The following is a 25188-nucleotide window of genomic DNA, read 5'->3' as shown; positions in this document are numbered from 1 at the left end:
CCACCTGACAGGTGTGGCATATCAAGAAACTGATTAAACAGAATGATCATTACACAGGTGCACCTTGTGCTGGGGGACAATTAAAAGGACACAAAAATGTGCCATTCATCCACGGCAATCACCTCGTTTCAGCATAATAATGCATTGCCCCATGTAGCAAGGATCTGTACACAATTCCTGGAAGCTGAAAATCCCCGTCCCAGTTCTTCCATGGCCTGCACACTCACTAGACATGTCACCCATTGAGCATGTTTGAGATGCTCTGGATTGACGTGTAAGACAGTGTGTGCCAGTCCCGCCAATATCTAGCAACTTCGCACAGCCATTGAAGAGGAGTGGGAAAACATTCCACAGGCCACAATTAACAGTCTGATCAACTCTATGCGAAGGAGATTTGTCACGCTGCATGAGACAAATGGGGATCACAACAGATACTGACTGGTTTTCTGATCCAACAATTTTTTAAAGGTATAATTGACCAAGAGATACATATTTGTAGTCCCAGTCGTGAAATCCATAGATTAGGGCCTAATGAATTTATTTCAATTGACTGACTTCCTTATAAATCAAATCACATTTTATTTGTCACATGCGCCGAATACAACAACACCTAAGTGAAATTCTTGTACATGTAGGTAAAAAAAGTGACTACGCATAGATAATAAACAGAGTAGCAGCAACGTACGGGGGTGGGGGGGGTCAATGCAAATAGTCTGGGTAGACATTTGATTAGTTGTTCAGGAGCCTTATAGTTTGGGGGTAGACGCTGTTAAGAAGCCTTTTGGTCCTAGACTAGCTCCGGTACCACTTGCCGTGCAGAAGCAGAGAGAACAGTCTATGACTAGGGTGGCTGAAGTCTTTGACAATTTTTATGGCCTTTCTCTGACACCGCCTGGTATAGAGGTCCTGCTTGGCAGTAAGCTTGGCCCCAGTGATGTACTGGGCCGTACGAACTACCCTCTATAGGTCGGACGCCAAGCAATTGCCATACCAGGCAGTGATACAACCAGTTAAGATGCTCTCGATGGTGCAGCTGTAGAACTTTGAGGGTCTGAGGACCCATGCCAAATCTTTTGGGTCTCCTGAGGGGGAATAGGCTTTGTCGTACCCTCTTCTTGACTGTCTGGTGTGTTTGGACCATGAGTTTGTTGGTGATGTGGACACCAAGGAACTTGAAGCTCTCAACCTGCTCCACTACAGCCCGGTCAATGAGAATGGAGACATGGTCGGTCCTCCTTTTCCTGTAGTCCACAATAATTTCCTTTGTCTTGATCATGGCCAGGTCTCTGACCTCCTCCCTTAAGGCTGTATCGTCGGTGATCAGGCCTACTGTTGTGTCATCGGCAAACTTAATGATGCTGTTGGAGTCGTGCCTGGCTATGCAGTCATGAGTGAACAGGTAGTACAGGAGAGGCTTGAGCACACACCCCTAAGGGGCCCCTGTGTTGAGGATCAGTGCGGCGTGTGTTGTTACCCTTACCACCTGGGGGCGGCCTGTCAGGAAGTCCCGGATCCAGTTACAGTTTGAGGTGTTTAGTCCGAGGGTCCTTAGCTTAGTGATGAGCTTTGAGGGCACTATGGTGAACACTGAGCTGTAGTCAATGAATAGCATTCTCACATAGGTGTTCCTTTTGTCCAGGTGGGAAAGGACAATGTGGAGTGCAATAGAGAGTGCATCATCTGTGGCTCTTCAAAAACAAGGACATTTCTAAGTGATCCCAAGCTTTTGAACAGTAGTGTACATAGACTTGAAATCCCTGGACACTTTAATAAATGGAACACTAGTCACTTCAATAATGTTTACATATTTTGCATTACTCATCTCATATGTATATACTGTTATCTATTCTACTGTATCTTAGTCTATGCCACTCTGACATTGCTCGTCCATATTTTTATATATTCTTAATTCTATTCCTTTACTTAGATTTGTGTGTATTGGGTATATGTTGTGATTTTTTTTGCTATTACTGCACTGTCAAGAGCTACAGTGCCTTGCGAAAGTATCCGCCCCCCTTGAACTTTGCGACCTTTTGCCACATTTCAGGCTTCAAACATAAAGATATAAAACTGTATTTTTTTGTGAAGAATCAACAACAAGTGGGACACAATCATGAAGTGGAACGACATTTATTGGATATTTCAAACTTTTTTAACAAATCAAAAACTGAAAAATTGGGCGTGCAAAATTATTCAGCCCCCTTAAGTTAATACTTTGTAGCGCCACCTTTTGCTGCGATTACAGCTGTAAGTCGCTTGGTATGTCTCTATCAATTTTGCACATCGAGAGACTGAAATTGTTTCCCATTCCTCCTTGCAAAACAGCTCGAGCTCAGTGAGGTTGGATGGAGAGCATTTGTGAACAGCAGTTTTCAGTTCTTTCCACAGATTCTCGATTGGATTCAGGTCTGGACTTTGACTTGGCCATTCTAACACCTGGATATGTTTATTTTTGAACCATTCCATTGTAGATTTTGCTTTATGTTTTGGATCATTGTCTTGTTGGAAGACAAATCTCCGTCCCAGTCTCAGGTCTTTTGCAGACTCCATCAGGTTTTCTTCCAGAATGGTCCTGTATTTGGCTCCATCCATCTTCCCATCAATTTTAACCATCTTCCCTGTCCCTGCTGAAGAAAAGCAGGCCCAAACCATGATGCTGCCACCACCATGTTTGACAGTGGGGATGGTGTGTTCAGGGTGATGAGCTGTGTTGCTTTTACACCAAACATAACATTTTGCATTGTTGCCAAAAAGTTCAATTTTGGTTTCATCTGACCAGAGCACCTTCTTCCACATGTTTGGTGTGTCTCCCAGGTGGCTTGTGGCAAACTTTAAATTACACTTTTTATGGATATCTTTAAGAAATGGCTTTCTTCTTGCCACTCTTCCATAAAGGCCAGATTTGTGCAATATACGACTGATTGTTGTCCTATGGACAGAGTCTCCCACCTCAGCTGTAGATCTCTGCAGTTCATCCAGAGTGATCATGGGCCTCTTGGCTGCATCTCTGATCAGTCTTCTCCTTGTATGAGCTGAAAGTTTAGAGGGACAGCAAGGTCTTGGTAGATTTGCAGTGGTCTGATACTCCTTCCATTTCAATATTATCGCTTGCACAGTGCTCCTTGGGATGTTTAAAGCTTGGGAAATATTTTTGTATCCAAATTCGGCTTTAAACTTCTTCACAACAGTATCTCGGACCTGCCTGGTGTGTTCCTTGTTCTTCATGATGCTCTCTGCGCTTTTAACGGACCTCTGAGACTATCACAGTGCAGGTGCATTTATACGGAGACTTGATTACACACAGGTGGATTGTATTTATCATCATTAGTCATTTAGGTCAACATTGGATCATTCAGAGATGCTCACTGAACTTCTGGAGAGAGTTTGCTGCACTGAAAGTAAAGGGGCTGAATAATTTTGCACGCCCAATTTTTCAGTTTTTGATTTGTTAAAAAAGTTTGAAATATCCAATAAATGTCGTTCCACTTCATGATTGTGTCCCACTTGTTGTTGATTCTTCACAAAAAAATACAGTTTTATATCTTTATGTTTGAAGCCTGAAATGTGGCAAAAGGTCGCAAAGTTCAAGGGGGCCGAATACTTTCGCAAGGCACTGTATATATTCGATAATATATCCATCGAGGCAATTGGTTTCTCATAAGAAGTGATTGGAAAAATGGTGATTGAATACTTTCGCAAGGCACTGTAGAAACAAGCATTTTGCTACACCTAAAATAACATTTGCTAAACACGTGTATGTGACCAATACAATTTTATTTGGATGCATTTGCTTCAGGTTGTGTTTTGCCCAATATGAACTGACTGGAGTAATTTTCTTTCTAAGTGAGTACACTGAAGAAAAATATAAAACGCAGTTTCAGTTTCAGTTTCAAAACGCATGTGTTGGTCCCATATTTCATGAGCTGAAACAAAAGATCCAAGAAATGTTCCATACACATAAAGCGCATATTTCTCTCAAATGTTGTGCACAAATGTTTACAACCCTGTTCGTGATTAAACATGATCATTACACAGGTGGACCTTGTGCTGGGGACAATAAAAGGCCACTCTCAAATGTGCATTTTGTCACAATGCAATGCCAAAGATGTCTCAAGTTAAGGGAGAGTGCAATATACATTCTGAGTGCAGGAATGTCCAACAGAGCTGTTGCCAGATAATTTAATATACATTTCTCTACCATAAGCCACCTCCAACATTGTTTTAGAGAATTTGGCAGTACTTCCAATCGGCCTCACAGCTGCAGACCACGCGTTACCACGCCAGTCCACGACCTCCACATCCAGCTTCTTCACTTGTGGGATTGTCTGAGACCAGAAAGCCAGACAGCTGATGAAACTGTGGGTTTGCACAACCGAAGAATGTCTGCAAACTGTCAGTAACTGTCTCAGGTAAACTAATCTGTGTGCTCGTTGTCCTCACCAGGGTCTTGACCTGATTGATTGCTAGAAAAGTGTGCTCTTTACTGATTAATCCCGGTTTCAACTGTACCGGGCAGATAGCTTCATGTGGGTCAGCGGTTTGCTGATGTCGAAGTTGTGAACAGAGTGTCCCTTGGTGGCGGTGAGGTTATGGTATGGGCAGGCGTAAGCTTGCAATTTATCAATAGCAATTTGAACGCACAGAGATTCCATCACAAACATTGGCACAGACACACGATACTATACATTCAGATGGATTTAGTATTGTAGATATGTGGTAGTGGTGGAGTAGGAGCCTGAGGGCACACAGTGTGTTGTGAAATCTGTGAATGTATTGTAATATTTTTTTTAAAAAATGGTATAAATTGCCTTAAATTTTGCTGGACCCTATTGGGGATCCATAATAAATAAATGCAAATACCGAGACGCAATCCTGAGGCTCATTGTCGTGCTAAACATCCGCTGCCATCACCTTGATTCAGCATGATAATGCTTGCGTGTAGTACACAATTCCTGGAAGCTGAAAATGGCCCAGTTCTTTCATGGCAAGCATCCTCACCAGACATATCACCCATTGAGGACGTTTGGGATGCTCTGGATCGATGTGAACAACAGCGTGTTCCAGTTCCCGCCAATATCCAGCAACTTCGTACAGCCATTGAAGAGGAGTGGGTCAACAGCCTGATCAACTCTATGCAAAGGAGATGTTGTGCTTATCTTTATATTTTTTGTTCAGTGTAGATAAGTTGTTTCTGAACACTTCTAAATTAATCCTGAAAAATGCCATGATGATCATTGTGCCTCTAACTTTCTCACTCATCAGTATTCATTATTATGCATAATCATGGTAGCATCCACATTAACCACATTACTCTAACCCTCTATGGGAAAATGTCTATTGTGCATCAGGCATAACAAATTCCAGATGGCACATTTCATTCCTTGGAACTTACGTGGGAACGTAAGCATTTGGTTTCCAATTGGTCCAAGTGAACATTTTGCCTGTTCTGTGAATGTACATTTTAGTTTGCAGGGAGGTTTTAAAAACATTATTTGAATAATAAAATAATTTGGTAATAAAATAAGTTTGAGAACATTCTAAAATGTTGTGACCCCAAACTTTCACTAAGACTTTTAATTACACTGCTAGCTTACATTTGGGATAACTGTACTGAACTCCAAGCACCCGGCTCATGGAAACTAATTTAAGCATTAAATCATGCAAACATAAATGTTTTATTGTGGCATGCCGTCCCGTCAGTGACATTCTAACCTATGATCTTCTTGACTTCATCCGTGCATTTCGTCCACTGCACCACCAGGAAGGAGCTAGCATGCCATGTTTTTTTTAACTCATACAAAGCTGTTCATTTTAGTCTATTCAAACAGAACCCATTTCAAAGAAAACAAGTTCAGGCCAACACACCTGAACACATTTAACAAGATAGAGGATAGAGAGTTTTGTTGATGATGAGAATTAATGTTGTTACAAAATATTTGCTTTTAGTTTTTATGGCAAGTTTTCTTAATGTTCTGAGAACATGCCTTTAAATAGAACCATGAGGAAACCTGCAGAAAACATTATGCTGAAGTACTGAAATTTCCACAGAAGAACACTGTTTCTTAATGTTCTCTGAACTTTGAGAACATTTCCAATGTCAAACAAGTTGGAGAATGTTCCTAGAACATTACCAAAATTGAAATTAAATGTAACCATGTTTGAACTTTTAGGAAACGTTGTGTTAAAGTAATGAAAAACAAAGAAAATATTTTTTTTTTGTCAAGTTCTTTAACTGTGCTGACAACGTTCCAAAGCCAAGCAACTACCCTGCACCATTCCCAGAAGGTTGTGGGAAGGTTGTAGGCAAAATAACATTAGGACAACCAAAAGTCCCTGGTGAGAACGGCAAATAAAATGCAGTAGTGACTTTATGCATATTTATTAATACTTGCAGTAATTGTTAGCTTGTATATTAATTAACACCATGTATGACCAAATGAGATTCCACTCTTGGTTGCAGTTACTCAGCATTAGAGGGTTATTAGTCATAAAATGGTCAAAAATTATGCTTTATATAAAACTAGATATTAAATCTTTACCTGCTAAAGCAGAGAAATAGAAGATAGAAAGAGGGGAGATGAGTGAGCAAGACAGACAGAAAGCGAGAGGTGGGCTGTGCTGGAACACAGTGAGATTCCGTAGAGGTTATTTAATTCCAGATACAGGAGAAATAATAGGGTGATTGTCTAAAACAATTCCCTTCGCAGACCAACAACTCCATTCCATCCAAATAATAAACATTTAAATAAACAACAAAGTTATTTAATACAGGCTCTGTCCCTAATCTAGAAGGAGTATAGGGGTATAAAAAGGCATAAGGTAGAAGGGTTGACACTGGGCATGTAAAAAGCTCAATTCAGTTTGCTGTTGCAGAGCCACAACAGTCTGCTGTGACAGTGAACCTTTTTACAAGTTTCAGACATTTGTCATAATGGACCGATCATGGCTCTGAACTACAAATAGAGATCATAATAGTTGACAGCCAGCGTGTCTAAGAGTTGACCTTTGACCCAGAGCATTAGGCACGTTGGCTAGTTGACCTATGACCTTTAGGTTTCACTCTTCAAGTCCGCACCTGGAACTTCCCAGCCTTGGTGATGTATTTAACCCCTTTAAAAGGCTTGTACTTCTCACCAAACATATCCAGCCTGTTCACCTTCAGTCCTAAAACACAGGTAGCATAAACGCATCACCATTTGTTTTGCTCTGTACTGAATTTTCTTTATCTTGACATTTTGACCGCTAACATGCACTATTTTTGGGGAATGTATTAACAGTGGACAAATAAACAACATACTAAAAGATTGTTTTTGGGTTAACTATATCATGGATTTACCATAAACTTTACAGTTACCATATATTTACACATTTATCAAAACGCCTATACTGTAACATTTATTGACACACATATTCTCCATTGAGTCTGAGGTTTATTAGGTACACCCATTTATACTGAACAAAAATTTATGTAAAGTGTTGGTCCCATGTTTCATGAGCTGAAATAACGGATCATAGAAATTTTTCAAATGCACAAAAAGCTTCTCTCAAATTTTGTGCACAAATTTGTTCAAATCCCTGTTAGTGAGCATTTCTCCTTTGCCAAGAATATCCATCCATCTGACAGGTGTGGCATATCAAGAAGCTGGAAAAGTGTGCTCTTCACAAATTAATCCCGGTTTCAACTGTACCGTGAAGATGTGAACAGAGTGCTCCATGATGGCAGTGGTGTTATGGTATGGGCAGGCATAAGCTACGGAAAACAAACACCATGTGCATTCCAATTGCCATCGATAAAATGCAAGAGATACCATGGCGAGATCCTGAGGCTCATTGTCGTGCCAAACATCCGCTGCAATTACCTTGATTCAGCATGATAATGCACATCCCCATGTAGCAAGGATCTTACACAATTCCTGGATGCTGAAAATGTCCCAGTTCTTCCATGCCCTGCATACTCACCAGGCATGTCACATATTGAGCATGTTTGGGATGTTCTGGATCAACGTGTACGACAGCGTGTTCTAGTTCCCGACAATATCCAGAAACTTAGCACAGCCATTGAAGAGAAGTGAACATTCCACAGGCAACAATCAACAGCCTGATCAACTCTATGCAAATGAGACGTGTCACGCTGCATGAGGAAAATGGTGGTCACACTTGATACTGACTGGTTTTCTGATGAAACACCCCTTTTTTTAAAAGGTATCTGTGACCAACAGATGCATATCTGTAGTCCCAGTCATGTGAAATCCATAGATTGGGGCCTACTTTACTTATATGAACTGTACAGTGGTTCCTCCTTTAAAAAGTTGTGAGCTTACGCCGCGGGACTTAGAGGAAATTTGTGGTTTAGTACGGTACCCTGCTTCACCACTTTATTGCTCCAGACCAGCGCAATGGGGAGTTAGAGAACTGATTATGCTTTTGGGCCCCACTGTGTCTCTGACAATGAATGGGCGACAAACCTAAATAGAAACTGATAATTGTGCACATCTTCAGTATTACTTCCTAAAACTGTTGTTACACAAAGGTTTTTATTATTTTATTGTTTAGGATTATTTTGCTCTTACTGAAGTACTGTATGCCACTCCCAACCGGTCACATTGTACAGTTCTTGAGTGGCGCAATGGTCTAAGACACTGCATAGCTGTGTTACAGATGCTGCTTCAATACCTGTGGTGGGCTCAACTGAGAGACCCATGAGATGACTGTAGGTTTTTGGTTTTTCTCCCTCTAAAAACAGAAATAAATCTTCCTAAATAACAAACTGGCTTGATTTACAAATTAGTAACAATGTCTCACTCCATGTTCAAGAATGTCCTTTTTCCTCGCTCATTTTATGTTATTTGAAAACGAATTCTCCAAAATATTGTTATTTTTAAACAAAGTGACTATTATTATTAATTTAGAATGATATAAAAGCCCGTTGGATATTCTCACATATATATTATTAACCCTGTTATTAGCAGGACAATATATATTGGTCACAGCTCCCGAGTAGAGCACAATGGGACTGCATTGCAGTTTTCCAGCTGTATCCACTGAAAGCGCGCGAGATTCAAGGCACAAGGGCAGGGGGCACGGGATGGGCCGCAGAGCCGCGCACAGAAGACCGACCTAGCCCATGGGGAAGGGAGGAGGAAGGGGGTGGACACCCACCCTGCCACACTGGCAACACTTTAAGGGGCATTGCACTAATAATGGCGCTGACTAGGGAAACGTTCCCGCTGTTCTGTTCTTAGTGCCAGTCTGCAGGTTCAAACTAAAGCAATGTAAATAATAAATGGCATCTTTATGCTTTCATTCATAAAATAATAAAAATACTCTTTCAAAATGCTGATGTTTATTTAGTTATGGATCCATAACGAATTACTACGGGAATAAATATCACTGAATTACAGAAATATCCTCCAATCCTCTTATATGTAATTATTGGCGGAGAGTCACATATTTTTTAGATATACTGTAGGCTTACCGTAGGCGACGAGAGTCTCACTAGTATTGAGTAATGTGCTGTTAAAAGTGGTGTAGGTCTTATTTAAAGAGGATTTATTTAACTAGGCAAGTCAGTTAAGAACAAATTGTTATTTACAAGAACAGCCTACTCCTTCCGCCTCGTCGGGGAATTGAACCCCGGTATCCTGCGCACCCGCAGGACACTACATTCTTTAGCTAAATAGACCAGTACTGTACCCCCGACCATCACGTTGTACAGCGTCATATTTCCCGTCCCCATCCTAACGGAAACCCAGAGGGTTTTTCATTTTCCTTGGAATAGAACCTCCATAATATTAAATCAAATGAATTAAGCAAGTACCAGTCAAAAGTTTGGACAAACCTACTCATTCCAGGGTTTTTCTTTATTTTTACTATTATTCTACAATGTAGAAGTGAAGACATCACAACTATGAAATAACACATATGGAATCAGTTAAGGTACAAATTCTTATTTACAATGCTAGTTAGTGCTAGTTTGACCCCCAGAGGGCATCTTTGAGAAGCATTTGGTAGCCTTCAATAAGGCCTGTACTAGAGATTGCGGGCACGCGGGAGACAGGGGTTCAATTCGCCAACGGGGAAAAACTAGCACTAACGAGCATTAATGGTACCAGTGGTTCACACTTAAAAAACGTGCCATAAAATTCTGTGGCACCATGCAAGCTGCACTGCAACTTTTAAAAGATTGTAAAATTGTAACAATAAAATCTTTGAAATTGTTGCATGTTGCATTTATATATTTTTTTCAGTGTAGTGCAGTGTAGGATGCCCCTATGTCTCCAGAACAACCTGAATTTTTCAGGGAACGGAAGTGCTGCGCAATTGGTACCAAGAGGACCTAACATGTGCCAGGAAAATATTCCCCACACCATTACACCACCAGCCTGTAACAAGGCAGGATGTGGCAATGGACTCATGATACTTACACCAAATCCGGACTGCCATCAGCATGACTCATCAGGAGCTGGGATTCGTCAGAGGAGGCAATGTTTTTCCACTATTCAATTGTCCAGTGTTGGTGATCACGTGCCCACTGCAGCTGCTTCTTCTTGTTTTTAGCTGATAGGAGTGGAACCCGGTGTGGTTGTCTGCTTCAATAGCCCAAGGACTGACGAGTTGTGCATTCTGAGATGCCGTTCTCAGAATTTGTACTGCACCGTTATTAGCTTATTTGTGACTTGCATGTTAGCTTGCATTTATCCTTTGACCTCTCATCAACGAGCTGTTTTCGCCCACAGGACTGCCACTGCCTGGATGTTTTTATTTTGTCTTACCATTCTCTGTAAACCCTAGACACTGTCGTGCATGAAAAGTCCAAGGGGTCGGCCATTTCTGAGATACTAGAACTGGCGTGCCTGGCACCGACGATCATACCTCGCTTAGGTCACTCGTTTTGCCCATTCTCAACGTCCAATCGAACAGTAACTGAATGCCTTGATGCCTGTCTGACTGCTTTATTTATATAGCAAGCCACAGCCACGGCTCACTGTCTGTAGGAGTGAACCATTTTCGTGAACTGGTGAACTGGGTGGTGTACCTAATAAACTGAGTATACATTGATATTTAGCATGCAGTATTACTATGGCAATACAACCTTTTACAGAGCATGTTACTACCCCCAACACCATAAACTTTACTGCCAAGACACAGATTAGCTTAATTCCAAATTTACCCCTAGCACCTATTACTGAGCCACTCATAGATCTATGAAAATTGGATCAATGGAAGCAATATGGTCACATTTCAACAGTCAATAAGGAGGCAAGACTAAACTATTACCATAAGACTTCTACTTATCCAATTCCTCCAGATCTACAAGGGGGCTAGGTAGTAGGAACCGATTTGGAATAACCCAACAATCGGGAGAGGCTGAAAGGGACAAAAGTTACAGGTCAGGGGTACCTGATATTGCAAGTTGCTGTATATTCAGGTCGATGTTCAGACTGGGGTTCTCCTCTGGTTTGGGGGCTCCAGCCTGCAGACTCAGACTACCTCGCAAGTTAGGAAGCTTCTGTGGGTTCAACTTTCCAATGTCCCACACCAACAACTAGAGAGAAGAGAGCGCGGGAGAGAGAGAGAGAAAGAAAAAGAGAGAGAAGGGGGGGGTAGGTTCAGGGATACTTGTGAGATGGAGAAGTTTGTTAATAGTAATGTCTGCTGATTTGCTGTTTACCTGGTCTAACGTGGAAATAGGGTCGTAGGTATAGCTACTCTGTGTAGTGGTTAGGCTCAGGGGTTAGAGGTTACAAGGTAACAGGGTAGTAGGCGTGTAGTTACCTTTGTACCATTGTCATATGTGTAACTGCCCTGTGTGGCAGTCAGATTGATGCTGAGGATAGTTTTGGGCAAGTGGACCGTGACCATCACCCCTTCGACCGTCTTCCCCATGGTCTGCTTCGGTCCAACGGTCACGTCCAGACGGCCATCAGAACCACACTCAAAGAAACTGATGCTCTGCTTCACATACACTGGGATGGCTACAAGACTGCATAGAATATAACAGAATAAATAGATTACCAATACTATTATTAAACTGGGATGGCTACCAGACTGAAAATAATAGACATGGTAGTGCTAGGATTAGGGGTCAGAGTTTAAAGCCTTACTTCTGTGCATTGACGTGATAGGTCATTAGGGTGAAGTTCCCATCAGGGGGAATGAAGGAGAGGACGCGCTCAGATTCCCAGAGTTTATAGCGAACACATGGGTGGAAACTCACATCGTCAAGGAGACGAGGATTCTGCAAAGACAAAATGCAGTATGAATAGACCATACTCTGTGTGTGGGAAGGGAAATGCCTAGTTAGTTGCACAACTGAATGCATTCAGCCAAAATGTGTCAGGCTGCCTTAATCGATGTCCACAGCACCGGGGAGCAGTTGTTGTTGGGGGTTTACTGCCTTGCTCAAGGGCAGAGCGGCGATATTTTTCCACTTTCCTGGCTCGGTGATTCGAACCAGCAACCTTTTGGTTACTGGCCCAGCGCTCTTAACCGCTAGGCTACCTGCCACCCGTGTGTGTGTGTGTGTATGTGTGTGTGGTCAATTTGAATTGAAGGAAATCATTTCAAGAAGTAACTTTCAAAAGTTATTTATTATTTCCATTTTTTTATTAAAAAGTTAAATCACTTCCTGAAATGACTACCTTCAATTCGAATGGACCCCAACCCTGATATAGTGTGTGTGTGTGGGGGCCCACCATGAAGGAGAGTGTGAGGTCGGGCATACCAGACAGCTTGACACACGCCTCGACCACGCCCTGGATCTCTGCAAACACTGTTGTACCTGTTAACCAATCATAACACAGCTTACAGACGACACACACACACACAAACTCCTGATGCCTGACCTTTAACCTCTGGATCTGAATTCCGGGATCTCTGCACCGTGGTGCCGGTGGACAAGTCAGTACTGCTCCTACCTGATTGGTCCAGGATAGCGTCAATCTCCTCCACCACGTCAAAGTAAGCTTCATTATTGGTGTACCTCACTCCGGCCCGCCTCCACGGGATGGTCGACGGCTGACCAGTTGGCAACGTGTCTCCAACGTTACTGGTCCCTGGAACACACACACACACACACACACACACTTTTTAAACTAACTCATAACATACGCTGCTGCTACAGTTTATTATCTATCCTGTTGCCTAGTCACTTTATCTCGACCTACAGTGCTTTTAGAAAGTTCACACCCCTTGACTTTTTCCACATTTTGTTGTGTTATAAAGTGGGATTAAAATGGATTTGTCATTTTTTGTCAACGACCTACACAAAATACTCTAATGTCAAAGTGGAAGAATATTTAAAACAATTTAATGGAAAATAAAACACTAATATTTCTTCATTAGATAAGTATTCAGCCCCCTGAGTTAATACATGTTAGAGTCACGTTTAGCAGCGATTATAGCTGTAAGAGCTTTTGCACAGCTGGATTGTATGACATTTGCCCATTATTAAAAAAATTATTCAAGCACTGTCAAGTTGGATGTTGATCATTGCAAAACAGTCATTTTCAAGTCTTGCCATACATTTTTAAGCCGATTTAAGTCAAAACTGTAACTAAGTTACTCAGGAACATTCAATGTTGCCTTGGTAAGCAGACTAAACCAAGTTTCCTCTATAATTTTGCCTGTGCTAAGCTCTTTTCCGTTTCTTTTTATCCTAAAAAACTCCTTAGTCCTTGCCGATGACAAGCCACCACCATGCTTGAAAATATGAAGAGTGGTACTCAGTGAAGTGTTGGATTTGCCCCAAACATCACACTTTGTATTCAGGATAAAAAAGTGCATTTCCTTGCCTCTTTTTTTGCAATATGTACTTAAGTGCCCTGTTGCAAACAGGATGCATGTTTTGGAATATTTGGAATCTGTACAGGCTTCATCCATTTCACTCTGTCATTTATGTTAATATTGTAGAGTAACTACAATGTTTTTAATCCATCCTCAGTTATCTCCCATCCCAGCCATTAAACTCTTTTAAAATCACCATTGACCTTATGGTGAAATCCCTGAGCGATTTCCTTCCTCTCCGGCAACTGAGTTAGGAAGGGCGCCTGTATCTTTGTAGTGACTGGGTGTATTGATACACCATCCAAAGTATAATTAATAACAGCCATGCTCAAAGGGAAACTCTACCAATAGGTAGGTGCCCTTCTTTGTGAACCGCCAGAAGAGGACTGGCCACTCCTCATAGCCTGGTTCCTCTCTAGGTTTCTTTCTAGTTTCTGGCCTTTCTAGGGAGTTTTTCCTAGCCACCATGCTTCTACACCTGCATTGCTTGCTGTTTGGGGTTTAGGCTGGGTTTCTGTACAGCACTTTGTGACAGCAGCTGATGTAAGAAAGGCTTTATAAATAAATTAGATTGATTGAGGTTTATCGGTGCAATTTTTACTGCCAAATAACTTTTTCAGCTAGCTGGCCGTAAAAATTGCACTGATAAACAACGGGGAATTGTAGTCTCCTCGTCCTTCTGCAACTTGCCTGCCAATGCATGCTTGTCACTACCAAGCACCCAAGCTAACTGACAAAAGTTGGCTAGATTGCTATACTTCCAAACAGAAATGAGAAAACACCTCACTCTGACCATTTTACTCGCAGAAGCAGAACTGGTTAGGCTGTTTACATGTTGTTATCTAAAGCATTGACTAACTATTACTTTTTTTTGCCTACGTTTACTGACACCAGTCATATTCAGCGGTTGTTGAGCATTTGTAAATGTATCAGTTGTTCTGCGCTCTGCCACAGGTTGTGATACAGCCTGGGATCGAACCAGGGTCTGTAGTGACGCCTCTAGTACTAAGATGCAGTGCCTAAGACCGAAACGCTGGCCTATTAGCCACATTATGACTGACTTGTGATCATTGACAGACAAAGTACTGTCAGTTCCACTTTAAACTCTAGGTCCCCGTTACTTTGTGTGCTAAATGTGAAATGTTTTTTGCAATGTGAAGTAATAGTAATAGATTTATCTTGGGAAATGCTTAACGGTTGTGTCTTTGTATTGTTATGATTGGAACCTACTGGCTTTTTATGTCCCAGTGTATGGACTGCTTATCCTTTAACATAATGCAGTGTGTAACTGCTGTCTTTCCCTCAGCCCTATGCAGTGGTGTAGTGGTGCCTGGAGAAGTGGGTATAAGCTAATTTTGCCAAAAGGTTCCCAAACGGTCTGAAAAAAAAAAAATGAAAAAATAAAGGATTTTTTATATATTTTTTCAGATTTTCACTCTCAAAATTACGCATTTTTTAAATAGAAATAACTAAAGTTTGATCCAAGTCCACAACAATGCTTAAACCACATCAATCTGATTGGGTGGGCCTGTCAGGTCCTGGCTCCCCAGTGGGTGGGTCTTTGTCCACCCAGGAGCATCCATGTCTATGCCCCTGATGCAAATGGCGCATGATGACAATTGCAGCAACACAAATAACACTTCGGACTAAACTGTTTCAATATCTGGTTTGCATAACCATTGTTGCCTAAGTTAGCATTTACTGGCGGTTATCATTAGTTGAAACATCTTTCCTACCCTACCGGCTACCGATGTCATTCTTCTGTGAGCTGTTCCATGCCAAAACCTGCAGGCAGCAAGAGCTACACACTCTTGCTGCCTGCAGATGATATTTTGCTGAAACTAGGCTGTGTGCATGTGAATATATTTCACGTGCTTTGTGATTGGGGCAGTAGGGTAGCCTAGTGGTTAGAGCGTTGGACTAGTAATCGAAAGGTTGCAAGTTCAAATCCCAGAGCTAAGGTTTGTACCTTGGTTTGTACCAAGGTCAGCTCGGGGAAAGGTTGCAAGTTCAAATCCCAGAGCTAAGGTTTGTACCTTGGTTTGTACCAAGGTCAGCTCAGGGATTTGAACTTGCAACCTTTCGATTACTAGTCCAACAAATCTGTCGTTCTGCCCCTGAACAGGCCCACTGTTCCTAGGCCGTCATTGAAAATAAGAATTTGTTCTTACTGACTTGCCTAGTTAAATAAAGGTTATAAATAAATAAATACATTAGTAACACACTACGCCGTCATGGATTAAAATCCTGCAGCGTACGCAAAGTCCCCCTGCTCAAGCCAGCGCATGTCCAGGACCGTGTAGTCTACTTTAAAAATTGTGTAGTCTACTTTGTGCATTATTTCTCTATTGTACTACATAATTGATCAGTCATATACCTCCACTACACTACTTTGATATCAGTAGGGATTAAGAAGTGAGTATACGCAATGCCCACTGAAAAAAGTTTCTAACCGACTTGTCAAAACTATAGTTTGTTAACAAGAAATTTGTGGAGTTGTTGAAAAACGAGTTTTAATGACTCCAACCTAAGTGTATGTAAACTTCCGACCTGTCAGTGTGTTGACAACAGATCGGAGGATGGTGGGTGGTCTGATCATCTCTTTGAGGACGTTAGATTCAGTTGCCAGGGGAAACCCGTTGTCAAGCATCTCCTCCAACAGCTCATACACCATCACCATGTGGTCCTTGACTACTGTCTCCGAACACTCCCCAAAGTAGTCCTGCAGAAAAAAAACGCACACACACACACTTAAACATTACTGGTTATAAAATAGTTAACTAATCCAGGTTGAACTAGTCAGGTTGAACTAATCCTGGCAATCTGTCAGGTTTAGAGTTGTGTCAGACCTGGATCATCTCTGCGACGCGGTGCAGGAACTCAATGACAAACAGCGGAGGAACCTCAGTCTGGATGACAGAGAGGAAGAACAGCTTGTCCCTGTAATAATAAAATGTGTGAAGCAACGTTCATACATTGTATATAAAACAAATGTTATAAAAAAAACACACTAATAAAGACAGACCTTAAAACTGTCTGTCTTGAGTGAGCAGGTTTTTATATTGGCTTTGGATATATGACGGTTTCTTAAATAGTGATATAAATTCTAATAAAATAACTTGTAGATGATGAGGTGTGAGTGTGCGTCCTGTAGCTGTTGAAGTGTGTGTGTGTGTGTGTGTGTGCGAGCGTGTCTTTCTATGCATACATACAGTGCATTCAGAAAGTATTCAGACCCCTTGACTTTTCCCACATTTTGTTAGCCTTTTTCTAAAATTGATTAAATGATTTGTTTCCCCTCAAATCTACACACAATACCCCACAATGACAAAGCGAAAACAGGTTTTTAGAAATTACCTTATATAAGCAAGTATTCAGACCCTTAGCTATGAGACTCAAAATTGAACTCTGGTGCATCCTGTTTCCATTGATCATCCTTGAGATGTGTCTACAACTTGGAGTCCACCTGTGGTAAATTCAATTGATTGGACATGATTTGGAAAGGCACACACCTGTCTATATAAGATCCCACAATTTACAATGCATGTCAGAGCAAAAATCAAGCCATGAGGTTGAAGGAATTGTCCGTAGAGCTCCAAGACAGGATTGTGTCAAGGCACAGATCTGGGGAAGGGTAGAAAACATTTCTGCAGCATTGAAGGTTGCCAAGAACACAGTGGCCTCGTCATTCTTAAATGGAAGACGTTTGGAACCACCAAGTCTCTTCCTAGAGTTGGTTGCCTGGACAAACTGAGCATTCGGGGGAGAAGGGCCTTGGTCAGGGAGGTGACCAAGAACCTGAATGTCACTGACAGAACTCCAAGGTTCTTCTGGAAGGTTCTCCCATCTCCACAGAAGAACAACCATCTCTGCAGCACTCCACCAATCAGACCAGACGGAAGCCACTCCTCAGAAAAAGGCACATAACAGCCCGCTTGGAGTTTGCCAAAAGGCACCTAAAGGACTTCTCAGACCATGAGGAACAAAATTCTCGGGTCTGATGAAACCAAGATTGAACTCTTTGGCCTGAATTGCCAAGCGTCACATCTGGAGGAAACCTGGCACCATCCCTACGATGAAGCATACCGTGGGGATGTTTTTCAGCGGCAGGGACTGGGAAACTAGTCAGGATCGAGGGAAAGATGTAGAGCGAGATCCTTGATGAAGTCCTGAGCGCTCTGGAGCAGGTTATTAGACTGGGGAGAAGATTCACCTTCCAACAGGACCCTAAGCACACAGCCAAGGCAACGCAGGAGTGGCTTTGGGACACATCTCTGAATGTCCATGAGTGGTCCTGCCAGAACCCGGACTTGAACCGGATTGAACATTTCTGGAGAGACCTGAAAATATCTGTGTAGCGATGCTCCCCATCAACCTGACAGAGCATGAGAAGATCTGTAGAGAAGAATGGGAGAAACTCCCCAAAGACAGGTGTTTCAAGCTTTTAGCATCCTACCCAAGAAGACTTGAGGCTGTAATTGCTGACAAAGGTGCATCAACACAGTACTGAGTAAAGGGTCTGAATACTTATGTAAATGTGATTTCTGTTTTATACATTTGCAAACATATCGAAAAAAAAAAACGTTTTTCACTAGTTCATTATGGAGTATTGTGTGTAGATTGATTAAGGGGAATAAGCCTGTAACGTAACAAAACGTGAAAAAAAATCAAGGGGTCTGAATACAGTCCTAATACACTGCATGCATGACCTGTAGATGCTGATGAGGTAGTGATGAGGGGTGTGAATGACAGGTGGAACGTCCTCAGGTTCCAGAGCCTTCTCTTTGGCTTCCAGGAAGTAGTCACACACCGACCGACTGACCACACTTTTCCAGTGCTTCTCCAGGAAGATCTCCCCTGAAGGGTTGATCAAGAACAGGCTGTTGATCATCTCTGCTGGTAGAGAGGGACAGGTGTTACACAGGTAGGTTTGTTTGTGTGTGTGTGTCCTATCGAGTGGCGCAGTGGTCTAAAGAGATTCTGGGTTCGAGTCCAGGCTCTGTCGTGACCGGGAGACCCATGGGGCGGCGCACAATTGGCACAGCGTTGTCCGGGTTAGAGGAGGGTTTGTCCGGCAGGGATGTCCTTGTCCCATCGCACTAGCGACTCCTGTGGCGGGCCGGGTGCAGTGCACGCTGACACTGGAGCAGTGTACTTGTTTCCTCCGACACATTGGTGCGGCTGGCTTCAGGGTAAAGTGGGCATTGTGGCTTGGTTTGATTGTGTTTTGGAGTACGCACAGCTCCCGACCTTCGCGTCTCCCGAGTCCATACGGGAGTTGCAGCAATGAGACAATACTAACTACCAATTGGAAGGGCTAAAAATAAATGAATATAAAGGTATGTTTGTGTGCTCACGGGTCCACAGCCCTAAGCCAAAGGTGTAACACATGTGTCCTACATTACATGGCTAGAGATATATTATCTACCCCGTGGATCAGATCAGTGGGATAGACAGGCCAGAACAGTACGACAGACCAGGGTTGTGTACAATGCACAATGAAATCACTGTCTTTCACTTTAGTTTGGTATGTGCCATGTTGCATCCAAGATGCAGAGACAAACTCCAGATGTCTAGAAGGGCTGTACAGCATAAAGTTGATCCATGATGATAAATATCATCCACTGTCAGATGTTAAAATCAAAGCCTAGTAGTCCACTGGCTAAATAGTTCAATCTGGTTATTAACTAGCTCATAAACTCTGCCTGCACCGATATGGACTCAACGAAGTTAGCCTAGCCTTGCAGCCTCGAGCACAGTGATCTAACTGTCTGCAACATTGTAGCCAGCAATCTTATTCTAGCTTGTGACATCAGCAAGATGAGTCTTGTTAAATAGGTTGATATAGCGGTTAAATTAGTTAAAGTGTATCAAAAAGTATCATTACCTGCTTTGTTCCAGTGCTAGTGGCAGGAATAGAACTGTGTTGCACTGTCAGAGTAGTCTGTCCACTATACACAGAAGCCTGATTTAATATGCACATTTCTACTCTTATCAGCACAATATACAACCTTTAAACATTACATAAAACCTTTGAACATTCAACCTCGACATTTGTGAATATCTGTGTGTAACATGCACTGACCGAAAAGCACAACATCAACTCTTACCAAAGTTCCTGTATTTCTAGTCAGGCACAATCGTCTGCAGGCAGCTAATATCCCGTTCAAAACAATTGGAATCTCGGAAATCTCCGACTCCGCAGCAGTCTAAGGCACTGCAGCGCTAGAGGCGTCACAACAGACCAGGGTTGTGTAATGTCACAACCGGCCGTGATCGGAAGTCCCATAATTAGCACAGCGTTATCCGGGTTGGTTCATCACGCTTTAGCGACTCACTAGTTACCATAGCCACAAAGTCAGAAACCCCGCCTATTTCTAAAACGTATCTTTTTAAAGTGTGATTGTAAACCTAACCTTAAATTAAGTCCAAAAATAAAAACACGTGTCATGATTTTGACTTTGTGGATGTGGTAGTCGTTGTATTGTCAGTGATTATTTTAAAGCCGTTTCCCCTGTCTAGATTCATTTTGATATTCTCATCTTTACTCAAGGAGGTCTCGGCGTAATCATTCATGGTGTCAGGCGAACCTAGTGCAAAGAAACTCCGACCGTTCGAGGAGAAAAAGGATAACGCATCAGAAAATTTAAAAAAAACTTCAGAGAAAGCTCCAAAGAGGAAAACTCCAGAGAGAACCTCGACCAAACCCAGGTAGCTAATAGCTATAGTAGCTAGTTGAATGCAGCTCTGCTGGGCATGGCTACTGACTACACACTAGTCTGGCTTCAAGAGTTTTCGCTAGCTGTATATGTCTGTTTGCCAAAACCTCGAAGGGAGGGGCTAGTCGGTGAACTCTGAATGTATCTAACTTATTCAGTTCAGAAATGTGTGCACACTGCTACACACGGAAATCATTATGAAGTATTAAGCCTTTGTGTTTTTTTTATTACATAAATACTTCACAATTCACAAAAGGTGATGTTAGAACAAAACGTATAGCTAAAATCTCTTAAGCCTGTGTTTGTTTACCACAGACCTTATTTTCTGCATTTATCGAAACACCCTACAAAAAAAACTACATTTTCCCATAGGTTTTGTTAAATGAACCACAAGAAGGCCAGCATCCCAACTGTTGACTTTGAGACTGGTGTTTTGCGGATACTATTTAATGAAGCTGCCAGTTGAGGACTTGTGAGGCGTCTGTTTCTCACTCAAACTAGACACTCCAATGTACTTGTCCTCTTGCTTAGTTGTGCACTGGGGCCTCCCATTCCTCTTTATATTCTGGTTAGGGACAGTTTGCGTTGCTCTGTGAAGGGAGTAGTACACAGCTTTGTATGTATCTTCCGTTTCTTGGCAATTTCTTGCATGGAATTTAGATTTTTTTCTCTGTAATTTAGGCCAATAGGGTGGACATTTGAGGGGGACATACAGACTAATAACATTAAACATTTATACAACTTTGAGTGTTTCAATTTATTTAGCTTTGCACCATAGTTTTTTCCACTAAAGAAATTGTCACTTCCTGAGTGTGGTGTCATTGTAGGAAGTGGGTTGTTTTCTTAAATGGAGAATTACAACAAACTAGCAAGATGGAAAGTGATATCAGGGACACACAGAACATCTTAAATGAATAATCAATAAAAAAATTGTGAAAACATTTTATTGATGAGAGGGAATTTAACTAGGACTACAAAATGCTTTGAATATTTTATGACTTTTATGGCTTCTATTTCTTGTGGAAGTTTATGATTAACACCTGGGGACAGAAAAGGCACCACCTAGTAGGAATGACCCAGCTAGTGCAGCCCATATGTCTTTATGTAGCTATGCGTGCTCTGAAGTTCCCTGCAATCAGTGGTTTAGGGTAAGAGGTTAGGGGTCAGAGACTGTACTGTCACCCGAGTCTCCTTGGTCTGTCTGACTCAAAATCCTTGAAGCACGATGAAAATAATGTTTTAGTCTGAGTGGCTGTCTGTCCTCAGCACAAGTTCAATGTCACTGTAGTGTCACAAAAGGAAAGCTACTCCGCAATTTAAAAAAAATATATTTGACCTTTATTTAACTAGGCAAGTCAGTTATGAACAAATTCTTATTTTCAATGACGGCCTAGGAACAGTGGGTTAACTGCCTTGTTCAGGGGCAGAACGACAGATAATGGACTAAAGGAGCCTTACGTTACAAGAACGTTACATGTTCTGTTTCGAGGTGAAGTGACTCTGGCAGCCAAAATGGCCAAATATTCAATCTAAATGTGAATCGATTCTCAATTACGGTGTGGTTCTAGAAACAAAGCCCTCTACTTTCATTTCACATCCAAATAATTTCACAAATGCACAATACAATGTTTTAACCGGTTTTAAAACAGTTGTAGCTGAGGAACGCTCAACTCTGTTCGCTTATATCAAGATGAAGTTGAGTTTTGATAAGCTTACCTCTACCAACGTTTGTCCTGTACATATGTTTTAATAACTTTTATCGAATACAACCAGACTTTTTCCTCATCTGTAGTCAGTATGCATTTTGGAAACATATTTAATGGTTTACTTCATATTATGAAGCATGTCTTACCTTAATTGAAAATTTGACCATAGAAAGGTGGAGGCAATTATTTTATAGACTTCATAGGCAGTGCGCGAATTTCAGGTTTGGGGAAGCATACAAAAGATCTACTTCTATGATCCATTTCTACTGATCTGCATGTCAGTTAGGATTTTCATATGTGCATTTTCGTGGAACAGTTTGATTTAAATAATAGCATTTTAGTTTCTCAATCATTGTCATGTGGTTAATCATAATGATAAAAGTTAATTCAACTAATGCAGAGCACCAGCCTCTGCCGTATAGACACGCTGATACACCGGGATCATTGCCGGCTAAATAGCCTAAATGAGCACTTGGTCTATAACTCCATTGTCAACTAAGTAAAAATAGCCTACATAAAGCTGACAAAAACGGTAGATAATACTAATGAAAATACTGTTTTTATCAATCACATCTATGCCTGTCATCCTCCCTTTTCTATCTGTCTTGACTTGAGCTATCGCCAGTGAAGTGCAACATGAACTGAATCTGACCTGAAGTAATTGTTTACAGACAGATTATTTCACTTATACGTCACTGTATCACAATTCCAGTGGGTCAGAAGTTTACATACACAAAGTTGACTTTTCCTTTAAACAGCTTGGAAAATTCCATAAAATGTAATGGCTTTAGAGGCTTCTGATAGGCTAATTAAAATCATTTGAGTCAAATGGGGGGTACCTGTGGTTGTATTTCAAGGCCTACCTTCAAACTCAGTGCCTCTTTGCTTGACATCATGGGAAAATCAGCCAAGACATGGCCTCAAACCATTTTTCTCTACGTCACCCACGCACTTTCAACATTAAGATAATTAAAGCATTTTTATATTTTTTCTAATGCTTCTATGCCTTTAGTTTTCTATGTAGACCAATTCATTTGTGAAAAATTCTGAAAAGCTATCCAAGGATTGTGTTTTTAGTGAGTGATATTGGTTCTTGTTAGAATAGGTTTCACTTTTGTCCACATTGTTAGTGTTCTTAACTATGACGTTGTTAACAGAGGTCGACCGATTATGATTTTTCAATACCGATACCGATTATTCGAGGACAAAAAAAGCTGATACCGATTAATCGTCCGATTTTTAAAATGTATTTGTAATAATGACAATTACAACAATACTGAATGAACACTTATTTTAACTTAATATAATAGATGAAATCAATTAAATCAATTTAGCCTCAAATAAATAATGAAACATGTTCAATTTGGTTTAAATCATGGAAAAACAAAGTGTTGGAGAAGAAAGTAAAAGTGCAATATGTGCCATGTAAGAAAGTTAATGTTTAAGTTCCTTGCTCAGAACATGAGAACATATGAAAGCTGGTGGTTCCTTTTAACATGAGTCTTCAATATTCCCAGTTAAGAAGTTTTAGGTTGTAGTTATTATAGGACTATTTCTCTCTATACCATTTGTATTTCATTTACCTTTGACTATTGGATGTTCTTATAGGCACTTTAGTATAGCCAGTGTAACAGTATAGCTTCCGTCCCTCTCCTCGCTCCTACCTGGGCTCGAACCAGGAACACAAAGACAACAGCCACCCTCGAAGCAGCGTTACCCATGCATGCAAGGGGAACAACTACTCCAAGTCTCAGAGCGAGTGACATTTGAAACGCTATTAGCGCACACCCCGCTAACTAGCCAGCCATTTCACATCACATCGTTGCATCAGCCTAATCTCGGGAGTTGATAGGCTTGAAGTCATAAACAGCAGAGCTGCTGGCAAAATGCACGAAAGTGCTGTTTGAATGAATGCTTAGGAGCCTGTTGGTGCCTACCATTGCTCAGTCAGACTGCTCTATCAAATCATAGACTTAATTATAACATAATAACACAAAGAAATGTGCCTTAGTTTCTGGATTCGACCATATTAATGACCTATCATCTCAAAAACAAAACATTTATTCTTTCAGTGAAATACGGAACCGTTCCGTATTTTATCTAACAGGTGGCATCCATCAGTCTAAATATTGTACAATTCTGGCAAATTAGTTCGCAATGAGCCAGGCGGCCCAAACTGTTGCATATACCCTGACTGCGTGCAATGAACGCAAGAGAAGTGACAATTTCACCTGGTTAATATTGCCTGCTAACCTGGATTTCTTTTCGCTAAATATGCAGGTTTAAAAATATATACTTCTGTGTATTGATTTTAAGAAAGGCATTGGTGTTTATGGTTAGGTACACGTTGGAGCAAGGACAGTCCTTTTTCGCAAATGCGCACTGCATCGATTATATGCAACGCAAGACACGCTAGATAAACTAGTAATATCATCAACCATGTGTAGTTATAACTAGTGATTATGATTAAGTTTAATGCTAGCTAGCAACATACCTTGACTTCTTACTGCATTTGCGTAACAGGCGGGCTCCTCGTGAGGCAGGTGGTTAGAGCTTTGGACTAGTTAACCGTAAGGTTCCAAGATTGAATCCCTGAGCTGACAAGGTAAAAATATGTCGTTCTGCCCCTGAACAAGGCAGTTAACTCACTGTTCCTAGGCCGTCATTGAAAATAAGAATGTGTTCTTAAATGAGTTGCCTAGTTAAATACAGATTAAATAAAGGTGTAAAAAAAAAAAAAACTGGCCATATCGGGGTCCAAAATTACAGATTTACGATTGTTATGAAAACTTGAAATCGGCCATTCAGATTAATCGGTCAACCTCTAATTGTTAATATTCTTAGCTTTATCCTTTGAAAATAGACAAGTGAAGAGATTCTGGGGATGAGCATGCGCATCTTCATTATGTAGCCATTGTTCCTCTTTAGTGCATTTAACCATATGTCACAAGTAAAAGCCTTGGTTAGCGAGTTAATAC

General features: G+C 41.3%; 1 protein-coding gene across 5 annotated transcripts; it reads right to left on the bottom strand.

Annotated features, from left to right (window-relative positions):
• Window positions 1-6363: 6363 nt before the first annotated feature.
• LOC110502228 (AP-3 complex subunit mu-1) lies at window positions 6364-24757 on the bottom strand. Of its 5 annotated transcripts, none has more exons than XM_021580097.2 (11): window positions 19896-20565; window positions 19673-19736; window positions 18495-18678; window positions 16635-16725; window positions 16336-16507; window positions 12918-13055; window positions 12696-12781; window positions 12105-12238; window positions 11776-11983; window positions 11401-11545; window positions 6364-7164 (listed from the first exon to the last, which is right to left on the bottom strand). In XM_021580097.2, exons 3-11 carry the CDS (start codon window positions 18674-18676, stop codon window positions 7064-7066), a joined length of 1257 nt encoding a protein of 418 aa, XP_021435772.2. In that variant the 5' UTR covers window positions 18677-18678; window positions 19673-19736; window positions 19896-20565; the 3' UTR covers window positions 6364-7063. The 5 variants fall into 5 exon arrangements, with proteins under 5 accessions (XP_021435772.2, XP_021435771.2, XP_036815895.1 ...); XM_021580096.2 differs by having other exon boundaries at window positions 6604-7164; window positions 18495-18681; XM_036960000.1 differs by lacking the exons at window positions 19673-19736; window positions 19896-20565 and adding an exon at window positions 24705-24757 and having other exon boundaries at window positions 6604-7164.
• Between the last annotated feature and the right edge of the window lie 431 nt (window positions 24758-25188).

Source organism: Oncorhynchus mykiss, chromosome 23, assembly GCF_013265735.2.
Source record: "Oncorhynchus mykiss isolate Arlee chromosome 23, USDA_OmykA_1.1, whole genome shotgun sequence".
Taxonomy (NCBI): domain Eukaryota; kingdom Metazoa; phylum Chordata; class Actinopteri; order Salmoniformes; family Salmonidae; genus Oncorhynchus; species Oncorhynchus mykiss.
The sequence above is the reverse complement of the archived record's forward strand: the minus strand, read 5'-3'. Positions and strand labels throughout refer to the sequence as shown.